Source organism: Coregonus lavaretus (genome assembly GCF_964263955.1).
Source record: "Coregonus lavaretus genome assembly, contig: HAP1_SCAFFOLD_1619, whole genome shotgun sequence".
Taxonomy (NCBI): domain Eukaryota; kingdom Metazoa; phylum Chordata; class Actinopteri; order Salmoniformes; family Salmonidae; genus Coregonus; species Coregonus lavaretus.
In genome coordinates this window covers 10,001-20,237 of record NW_028157960.1, presented here as the reverse complement: position 1 = coordinate 20,237, position 10,237 = coordinate 10,001, and the positions used below count along the sequence as shown (strand labels likewise).

The 10,237-nt window shown below is 46.0% G+C and overlaps 1 protein-coding gene across 1 annotated transcript in view; it reads right to left on the bottom strand.

Annotated features, from left to right (window-relative positions):
* Window positions 1-369: 369 nt before the first annotated feature.
* The window catches only part of LOC311124601 (receptor-type tyrosine-protein phosphatase S-like), a gene marked incomplete at its 5' end in the record, with an annotated part of 19,747 nt that continues 9,879 nt past the window's right edge, over window positions 370-10,237 (bottom strand). The window contains 3 exons of the mRNA XM_084198716.1: window positions 370-613; window positions 1,552-1,687; window positions 2,617-2,771. Of these exons, the coding sequence (XP_084054842.1) occupies window positions 545-613; window positions 1,552-1,687; window positions 2,617-2,771 (360 nt within the window). The remainder of the gene's footprint in view (window positions 614-1,551; window positions 1,688-2,616; window positions 2,772-10,237) is intronic.

The window sequence follows — 10,237 nt, the reverse complement described above, 5'->3', positions numbered from 1 at the left end:
ACAGGTCCCTAAAATAAGCTAGAACATTTTTTAAAAACTAAAATAAAAACATACCGATTATGGTGGAAAAACTAAAATGCTGAGCCCCAGTTAAGTCATTAAGACAAAATAAATGTCTGATGTTATTAAAACAATTATTTAAAAAATAAAAAATGATTAACTAAATAAGAAGAAGAATATTATTCATAATAATGATAATAAAATAATAATAATCTTAGTGCTACCAGCAGCCGTTGACTAAAGGAGAACAGAAACCAGAACTCAGTCAGAACTGTCGCCTGCTCCCAATATGAAAAGTTGTCGTCGTCATGGTATTGTTTCTTGTTTGTTTTTTAAAGAAATCTTTAGGGTGTTTTTTTTATTTTTTTTATCCGAGTAGTAGACCTCTGGGATTGGTTGAATCCGTCGCTAGGTGACAGTGGCACCTCCCTCCTCCCCTGTGATAGGGTAGCTATGGCAGGGTCAGGTCAGGTGGGTTGATACAGGTACGGTGGCTGAGATGGGACATTCAGTGCCATGCCAGAGGCTGCTCAGCTCAGAGTGGTTACGTTGCATAGTGGTCAAAGCTCCCCAGGTACTCCAAAGCTGCCCTGTAGCACAGCTGATACTGGTCCTAGAGAGAGAAAACGCATCAGTCAGTCAATCATATCTTTCTATCTATGATGCAGCATTACATTACTGTATGTTTTTAACCCTTTCTATTGAGAGGTGCTGCTAGAGTTATGAACCCTTTCTATTGAGAGGTGCTGCTAGTTATGAATCCTTTCTATTGAGAGGTGCTGCTAGAGTTATGAACCCTTTCTATTGAGAGGTGCTGCTAGTTATGAACCCTTTCTATTGAGAAGTGCTGCTAGAGTTATGAACCCTTTCTATTGAGAGGTGCTGTTAGTTATGAAACCTTTCTATTGAGAGGTGCTGCTAGAGTTATGAACCCTTTCTATTGAGAGGTGCTGCTTGAGTTATGAACCCTTTCTATTGAGAAGTGCTGCTAGTTATGAACCCTTTCTATTGAGAAGTGCTGCTTGAGTTATGAACCCTTTCTATTGAGAGGTGCTGCTAGTTATGAACCCTTTCTATTGAGAGGTGCTGCTAGTTATGAACCCTTTCTATTGAGAGGTGCTGCTAGAGTTATGAACCCTTTCTATTGAGAGGTGCTGCTTGAGTTATGAACCCTTTCTATTGAGAGGTGCTGCTAGAGTTATGAACCCTTTCTATTGAGAGGTGCTGCTTGAGTTATGAACCCTTTCTATTGAGAGGTGCTGCTAGAGTTATGAACCCTTTCTATTGAGAGGTGCTGCTTGAGTTATGAACCCTTTCTATTGAGAGGTGCTGCTAGAGTTATGAACCCTTTCTATTGAGAGGTGCTGCTTGAGTTATGAACCCTTTCTATTGAGAGGTGCTGCTTGAGTTATGAACCCTTTCTATTGAGAGGTGCTGCTTGAGTTCTACAGTCTGCCTTGGAATCCTTTTTGATTTGTCGTCGAGGAGCATTTCCTCCATTCCACTCTCCAACAATGGAAGACAACAACAGTCCAGTACAGCTGTCCATACCTCTGTCTGCACCATGGCAGGTCTCTGGGTCCGTAGCGTCTTGACGGTCTGGAAGAGGTCCACCACCCCTTCGTACCTCATCCTCTCCAACACGATACTCAGGGTGATGAAGACTCCTGTCCTGCCCACCCCAGCACTGAGGAAGAGGAGGAACACACACACGCGTTACACACCTTATAGAATATGCACGGTAGCCCATAGGCTTGGGGCGGTATCCAGATTTTCATACCGTCATACCGTTCTTCTGCCATCCCGGGATTTACGGTATTAGCAGGATAACACAAAGAAAACCATTATAAGATATCTGATGGCGAACATTTAGTAGTGAATTGCATACAACTGTAACTTCATCACCTCATATGCACCGCACGACAGAGACTCACTGATAGATATAGAACACTATGGACTCACCAGCAGAGACTCACTGATAGATATAGAACGCTATGGACTCACTGATAGATATAGAACGCTATGGACTCACCAGCAGAGACTCACTGATAGATATAGAACACTATGGACTCACTGATAGATATAGAACACTATGGACTCACCAGCTCCAGCTTTCTCCTGTTGTGCTATTTACAAACAAACACGTGACTGGGTCAACTGTTCTGGGGAACTACGGTAAGCTTCATAATGTAAAATAATGTGACAGCTGAAATGAAGAACGCAATCTGCTTTATCTCTTAACGTATTGCACAAGTTGACTGCAGGTATTTACTTAAAAAGTAGCTACAAATATTCAAATGTATTGAAAAACTTCAAATAAATTGTTTTGACGGTATTGAAAAATCATCCCATGGCTATTTCCAAATACCCCAGTATACGTTATACCTACGTTATACCTACGGTATGCCTGCGGTATGCCCACGGTATGCCCACGGTATGCCCACGGTATGCCTACGGTATGCCCAGGCCTAGTATCCTCCTTTATAGTAACTACACGGTACCAAATGGTGCCTAGTGATTCTTGTTTTAATTCATCCAAAAGCAACACACCAGCCATCTATTGCGTAATCACCATTTTGCCATGTCATTACTGGCTATTCAGCCAAGTCTCATTACCTGCAGTGAACAGTGATTGGTCCGTCCTGTCCAAACTGCTCCTTGGTTTTATGCACTTGGCCAATGAAATCGATGAACCCTTCCCCGGTTTTTGGCACTCCTTGTTCTGGCCAATCAGTGAACTGGAATTGGCGGATCGTCCTGGATTGGCCATCCTAAAGGAACCAATAGGAGGAGAGTATGTTAGAGCGGTAGTCGAGATGGAACCAGTCATATGGTCAGGTGCCAAAATTGCAATTGGCTCAGAACAGGGCAGCACGGCTGGCCCTTGGATGTACACAGAGAGCTAACATTAATAATATGCATGTCAATCTCTCCTGGCTCAAAGTGGAGGAGAGATTGCCTTCATCACTACTTGTATTTGTGAAAGGTATTGACATGTTGAATGTACCTAGCTGTCTGTTTGAACTACTGGCACACAGCTCAGACACCCATGCATACCCCACAAGACTACAGTCCCCAAGTCCAGAACAGACTATGGGAGGCGCACAGTACTACATAGAGCCATGACTACATGGAACTCTATTCCACATCAAGTAACTCATGCAAGCAGTAAAATGTGATAAAAACCCCAGATAAAAATACACCTTACGGACCAGCGGGGACTGTGAAGCAACACAAACATAGGCACAGACACATGCACACACACACATGATAACATACACACTATACACACACGTACACATGGATTTTGTGTTGCAGATATGTGGTAGTAGAGTAGGGGCCTGAGGGAACACACTTAATATGTTATAAATTCTGTTTGTTTTCTGTAATGTTTTTAAAATTGTATAACTGCCTTAATTTCGCTGGATCCCAGGAAGAGTAGCTGCTGCCTTGGCAGGAACTAATGGGGATCCATAATAAACCCCAGGAAGAGTAGCTGCTGCCTTGGCAGGAACTAATGGGGATCCATAATAAACCCCAGGAAGAGTAGCTGCTGCCTTGGCAGGAACTAATGGGGATCCATAATAAACCCCAGGAAGAGTAGCTGCTGCCTTGGCAGGAACTAATGGGGATCCATAATAAACCCCAGGAAGAGTAGCTGCTGCCTTGGCAGGAACTAATGGGGATCCATAATAAACCCCAGGAAGAGTAGCTGCTGCCTTGGCAGGAACTAATGGGGATCCATAATAAACCCCAGGAAGAGTAGCTGCTGCCTTGGCAGGAACTAATGGGGATCCATAATAAACCCCAGGAAGAGTAGCTGCTGCCTTGGCAGGAACTAAAGGGGATCCTTAATAAATACAAATACAAATACCAATAGGAGGGAGTATGTTAGAGTGGTAGTCGAGAGGGAACCAATAGGAGGGAGTATGTTAGAGTGGTAGTCGAGAGGGAACCAATAGGAGGGAGTATGTTAGAGCGGTAGTCGAGAGGGAACCAATAGGAGGGAGTATGTTAGAGTGGTAGTCGAGAGGGAACCAATAGGAGGGAGTATGTTAGAGTGGTAGTCGAGAGGGAACCAATAGGAGGGAGTATGTTAGAGTGGTAGTCGAGAGGGAACCAATAGGAGGGAGTATGTTAGAGTGGTAGTCGAGAGGGAACCAATAGGAGGGAGTATGTTAGAGTGGTAGTCGAGAGGGAACCAATAGGAGGGAGTATGTTAGAGTGGTAGTCGAGAGGGAACCAATAGGAGGGAGTATGTTAGAGCGGTAGTCGAGAGGGAACCAATAGGAGGGAGTATGTTAGAGAAGCAGTTGGTGAAGTATCTCTAAGAATCATTTTAGACTGATGAGGAAAAGGGGGTAGATCAGCTTTAATATTGCAGATAGATTATAACTTCCATCAATGTAATTGTCTGCATCACTTTCAATCCCCCATATGTATTTTTTCTACCAAATATATATACACACACATATACACACACACATATACATACATATACACACACATATAAATATATATACATACATATATACATATCCTTTAAAAGATATATATTTCCCTTTATTACTTTCCAACCCCACTACCCCTTCCCTAATTGGAGTAAACTAGTGAACAACAATGCTTAGGCCTCTACTTCCAGCTTATACATACTATATACATTTTATGGACACAGTCAATTTTACAATAATTATATTTTGTTTGTTTTTACTCCTGAACTTCCTCTACCCTCAACCTCTCCGATCATTTTCATGATGTCCATCCGGGTTGCTTCTATATGCCATATCTTTCTAACTGTGCTCTTTCACAAAAGCTCTCAACCTATAACCTATATACTTATTATAATAATAATAATAATATGCCATTTAGCAGACGCTTTTATCCAAAGCGACTTACAGTCATGCGTGCATACATTTTTGTGTATGGGTGGTCCCGGGGATTGAACCCACTACCTTGGTGTTACAAGCGCCGTGCTCTACCAGCTGAGCTACAGAGGACCACATTATGGACACAGCATGTCTTACACTAGTTATCTTGTTGTTATTAGTTGTTGTTATTAGTCTCATCCTTCAGCTCCATTCAACACCTCCCATCTATCTCTTAACACCATCCATATTGGATTTCTATTTGCCATATATTTTTCAACTGTACTGTGATGTTTCACAAAAGTTCTGAACCAGCAGATAAGTTCCTTACTTTTTCCCCCCTTCCACTTTCCTCTTCCATTTTTGCGGTAATGCTGCAATTATTTGGTTATCATTTTGGGTAGAGCAGACATTTCCATATGTTTTTGTTAGCTGCATGTGCGACATAACTCCACCAGTCCTACCTATGATATCATTTACAAAGATTATACCTTTTTTTATTTAAAAAATAATGGGTTTTTTTAATCAATTCGTATATATTTGAGTTTAACCACAATATTTGTTGCATTATTTGTTCTGTCGTTTCTGGAGGATTAAATTGAAAATGCAACCAACTTTCTATGGCTTGTTTTAGAAATAGTGATAATTGGGAGTTGATTTCCTTTCAAATAACTGAAAGTGAGAGGTAGTTCTAATGTATCCATGACATTCATGATTTCCTTAAGAGCATGAGGGTGATAGTTTGTAGTGTGATTTCCTTTACGGTCCATTGAGCTATTTAAAACAGTATTATAATCTCCCACCATAATAACATAGTCTTGAATTGCTTGCAAGGTCGATAATTTATTATATATATTGTCAAAGAAGTGTGGATCATCATTATTTGGTGCGTAAAGGTTAATGAGCCATATCTGTTTATGGTCCAATAACATATTTAAAATCATCCTTGCGGATCTGTTTGGAGAATTTGCACATTTGGATCGGAATTAATGTTAATTCATATCATCACCCCTTTTGAGTTTCTTTGCCCATGGGAGAAGTATATTTCGCCCCTCCAGTCCTTTTTCCACACAACTTCATCTCGAATTGTTGAATGCGTTTTCTGTAAACAATAGATATTATATTCCTTCTCTTTGAGCCATATACAGTGGCTTGTGAAAGTATTCACCCCCCTTGGCATTTTTCCTATTTTGTTGCCTTACAACCTGGAATAAAATTTGATTTTTGGGGGGTTTGTATCATTTGAATTACACAACATGCCTACCACTTTGAAGATGCAAATTTTTTTTTTGGGGTGAAACAAACAAGAAATAAGACAGGTTTGTTGTGGTGCCATATCCTTTCAATTTTTTTTATAATGGATTTAATGGTGCTCCGTGGGATGTTCAAAGTTTCTGATATGTTTTTATAACCCAACCCTGATCTGTACTTCTCCACAACTTTGTCCCTGACCTGTTTGGAGAGCTCCTTGGTCTTCATGGTGCCCCTTGCTTGGTGGTGCCCCTTGCTTAGTGGTGTTGCAGACTCTGGGGCCTTTCAGAACAGCTGTATATATACTGAGATCATGTGACAGATCATCTGACACTTAGATTGCACACAGGTGGACTTTATTTAACTAATTATGTGACTTCTGAAGGTAATTGGTTGCACCAGATCTTATTTAGGGGCTTCATAGCAAAGGGGGTGAATACATATGTACGCACCACCTTTCCGTTCTTTATTTTCCAGAATTTTTTGAAACAAGTGATTTTTTAAATTTCACTTCACCAATTTAGACTATTTTGTGTATGTCCATTACATTAAATCCAAATTAAAAATCTATTTAAATTACAGGTTGTAATGCAACAAAATAGGAAAAACGCCAAGGGGGATGAATACTTTTGCAAGTCACTGTAAATATTGTTCTTATTATTATCTGCTAAGCCATTACAATTATAACTGGCTATACTTATTTCACCATACACCATAATGAGATACAAGTTTCAAGTCTATTTATTATAATATATGTTTGTAAATGTACCAATAAAGAGTACCATAGTGATTGAGTGTCCATATAGCTGTACCATGATATTTGCATTGCTACTAAGTAACCCTCCAATTGTTCTCCACTATTCCCTCCGCTAAAGCCCCTCCCCATCCCAAGTTGGGTTGTCATCCCAGTGATCAGCATCCCACCCCTGTCCCCCTGGATCCCTAGGCCCCCCGAGAGGCCAGGACCCATCCATCGAAAACAGAACACAGTGCCACCCACAAAACAGAAGCAGGTCAACCCTCTCATTAACTTACCCATTCACTCTCCCTCTCATTAACTCACTCACTCACTCACTCTCCCTCTCATTAACTCACTCACTCACTCACTCACTCTCCCTCTCATTAACTCACTCACTCACTCACTCACTCTCCCTCTCATTAACTCATTCACTCACTCTCCCTCTCATTAACTAACTAACTAACTCACTCACTCACTCACTCACTCTCCCTCTCATTAACTCACTCACTCACTCACTCTCCCTCTCATTAACTCACTCACTCACTCACTCACTCTCCCTCTCATTAACTCATTCACTCACTCTCCCTCTCATTAACTAACTAACTAACTCACTCACTCACTCACTCACTCTCCCTCTCATTAACTCACTCACTCACTCACTCTCCCTCTCATTAACTCACTCACTCACTCACTCACTCACTCCCTCTCCCTCTCATTAACTCACTCACTCACTCACTCACTCACTTACTCTCCCTCTCATTAACTCACCCACTCACTTTCCCTCTCATTAACTAACTAACTCACTCACTCACTCCCTTCTTCCCATCTCAGGATTTAGACCAGAGAAACCTCTGTATCACAGGACATCCCCAGGGACGTGAACTATCTCACAGGTTCACGCGGTACCACTCACCCTGGCGTCGGTATCTCACAGGTTCACGCGGTACCACTCACCCTGGCGTCGGTATCTCACAGGTTCACGCGGTACCACTCACCCTGGCGTCGGTATCTCACAGGTTCACGCGGTACACTCACCCTGGCGTCGGTATCTCACAGGTTCACGCGGTACACTCACCCTGGCGTCGGTATCTCACAGGTTCACGCGGTACCACTCACCCTGGCGTCGGTATCTCACAGGTTCACGCGGTACCACTCACCCTGGCGTCGGTATCTCACAGGTTCACGCGGTACACTCACCCTGGCGTCGGTATCTCACAGGTTCACGCGGTACACTCACCCTGGCGTCGGTATCTCACAGGTTCACGCGGTACCACTCACCCTGGCGTCGGTATCTCACAGGTTCACGCGGTACACTCACCCTGGCGTCGGTATCTCACAGGTTCACGCGGTACACTCACCCTGGCGTCGGTATCTCACAGGTTCACGCGGTACCACTCACCCTGGCGTCGGTATCTCACAGGTTCACGCGGTACCACTCACCCTGGCGTCGGTATCTCACAGGTTCACGCGGTACCACTCACCCTGGCGTCGGTATCTCACAGGTTCACGCGGTACCACTCACCCTGGCGTCGGTATCTCACAGGTTCACGCGGTACACTCACCCTGGCGTCGGTATCTCACAGGTTCACGCGGTACACTCACCCTGGCGTCGGTATCTCACAGGTTCACGCGGTACACTCACCCTGGCGTCGGTATCTCACAGGTTCACGCGGTACCACTCACCCTGGCGTCGGTATCTCACAGGTTCACGCGGTACCACTCACCCTGGCGTCGGTATCTCACAGGTTCACGCGGTACCACTCACCCTGGCGTCGGTATCTCACAGGTTCACGCGGTACCACTCACCCTGGCGTCGGTATCTCACAGGTTCACGCGGTACCACTCACCCTGGCGTCGGTATCTCACAGGTTCACGCGGTACCACTCACCCTGGCGTCGGTATCTCACAGGTTCACGCGGTACCACTCACCCTGGCGTCGGTATCTCACAGGTTCACGCGGTACACTCACCCTGGCGTCGGTATCTCACAGGTTCACGCGGTACACTCACCCTGGCGTCGGTATCTCACAGGTTCACGCGGTACCACTCACCCTGGCGTCGGTATCTCACAGGTTCACGCGGTACACTCACCCTGGCGTCGGTATCTCACAGGTTCACGCGGTACACTCACCCTGGCGTCGGTATCTCACAGGTTCACGCGGTACACTCACCCTGGCGTCGGTATCTCACAGGTTCACGCGGTACACTCACCCTGGCGTCGGTATCTCACAGGTTCACGCGGTACACTCACCCTGGCGTCGGTATCTCACAGGTTCACGCGGTACACTCACCCTGGCGTCGGTATCTCACAGGTTCACGCGGTACCACTCACCCTGGCGTCGGTATCTCACAGGTTCACGCGGTACCACTCACCCTGGCGTCGGTATCTCACAGGTTCACGCGGTACACTCACCCTGGCGTCGGTATCTCACAGGTTCACGCGGTACCACTCACCCTGGCGTCGGTATCTCACAGGTTCACGCGGTACCACTCACCCTGGCGTCGGTATCTCACAGGTTCACGCGGTACACTCACCCTGGCGTCGGTATCTCACAGGTTCACGCGGTACACTCACCCTGGCGTCGGTATCTCACAGGTTCACGCGGTACACTCACCCTGGCGTCGGTATCTCACAGGTTCACGCGGTACACTCACCCTGGCGTCGGTATCTCACAGGTTCACGCGGTACACTCACCCTGGCGTCGGTATCTCACAGGTTCACGCGGTACCACTCACCCTGGCGTCGGTATCTCACAGGTTCACGCGGTACCACTCACCCTGGCGTCGGTATCTCACAGGTTCACGCGGTACCACTCACCCTGGCGTCGGTATCTCACAGGTTCACGCGGTACCACTCACCCTGGCGTCGGTATCTCACAGGTTCACGCGGTACCACTCACCCTGGCGTCGGTATCTCACAGGTTCACGCGGTACCACTCACCCTGGCGTCGGTATCTCACAGGTTCACGCGGTACCACTCACCCTGGCGTCGGTATCTCACAGGTTCACGCGGTACCACTCACCCTGGCGTCGGTATCTCACAGGTTCACGCGGTACCACTCACCCTGGCGTCGGTATCTCACAGGTTCACGCGGTACCACTCACCCTGGCGTCGGTATCTCACAGGTTCACGCGGTACCACTCACCCTGGCGTCGGTATCTCACAGGTTCACGCGGTACCACTCACCCTGGCGTCGGTATCTCACAGGTTCACGCGGTACCACTCACCCTGGCGTCGGTATCTCACAGGTTCACGCGGTACCACTCACCCTGGCGTCGGTATCTCACAGGTTCACGCGGTACCACTCACCCTGGCGTCGGTATCTCACAGGTTCACGCGGTACCACTCACCCTGGCGTCGGTATCTCACAGGTTCACGCGGT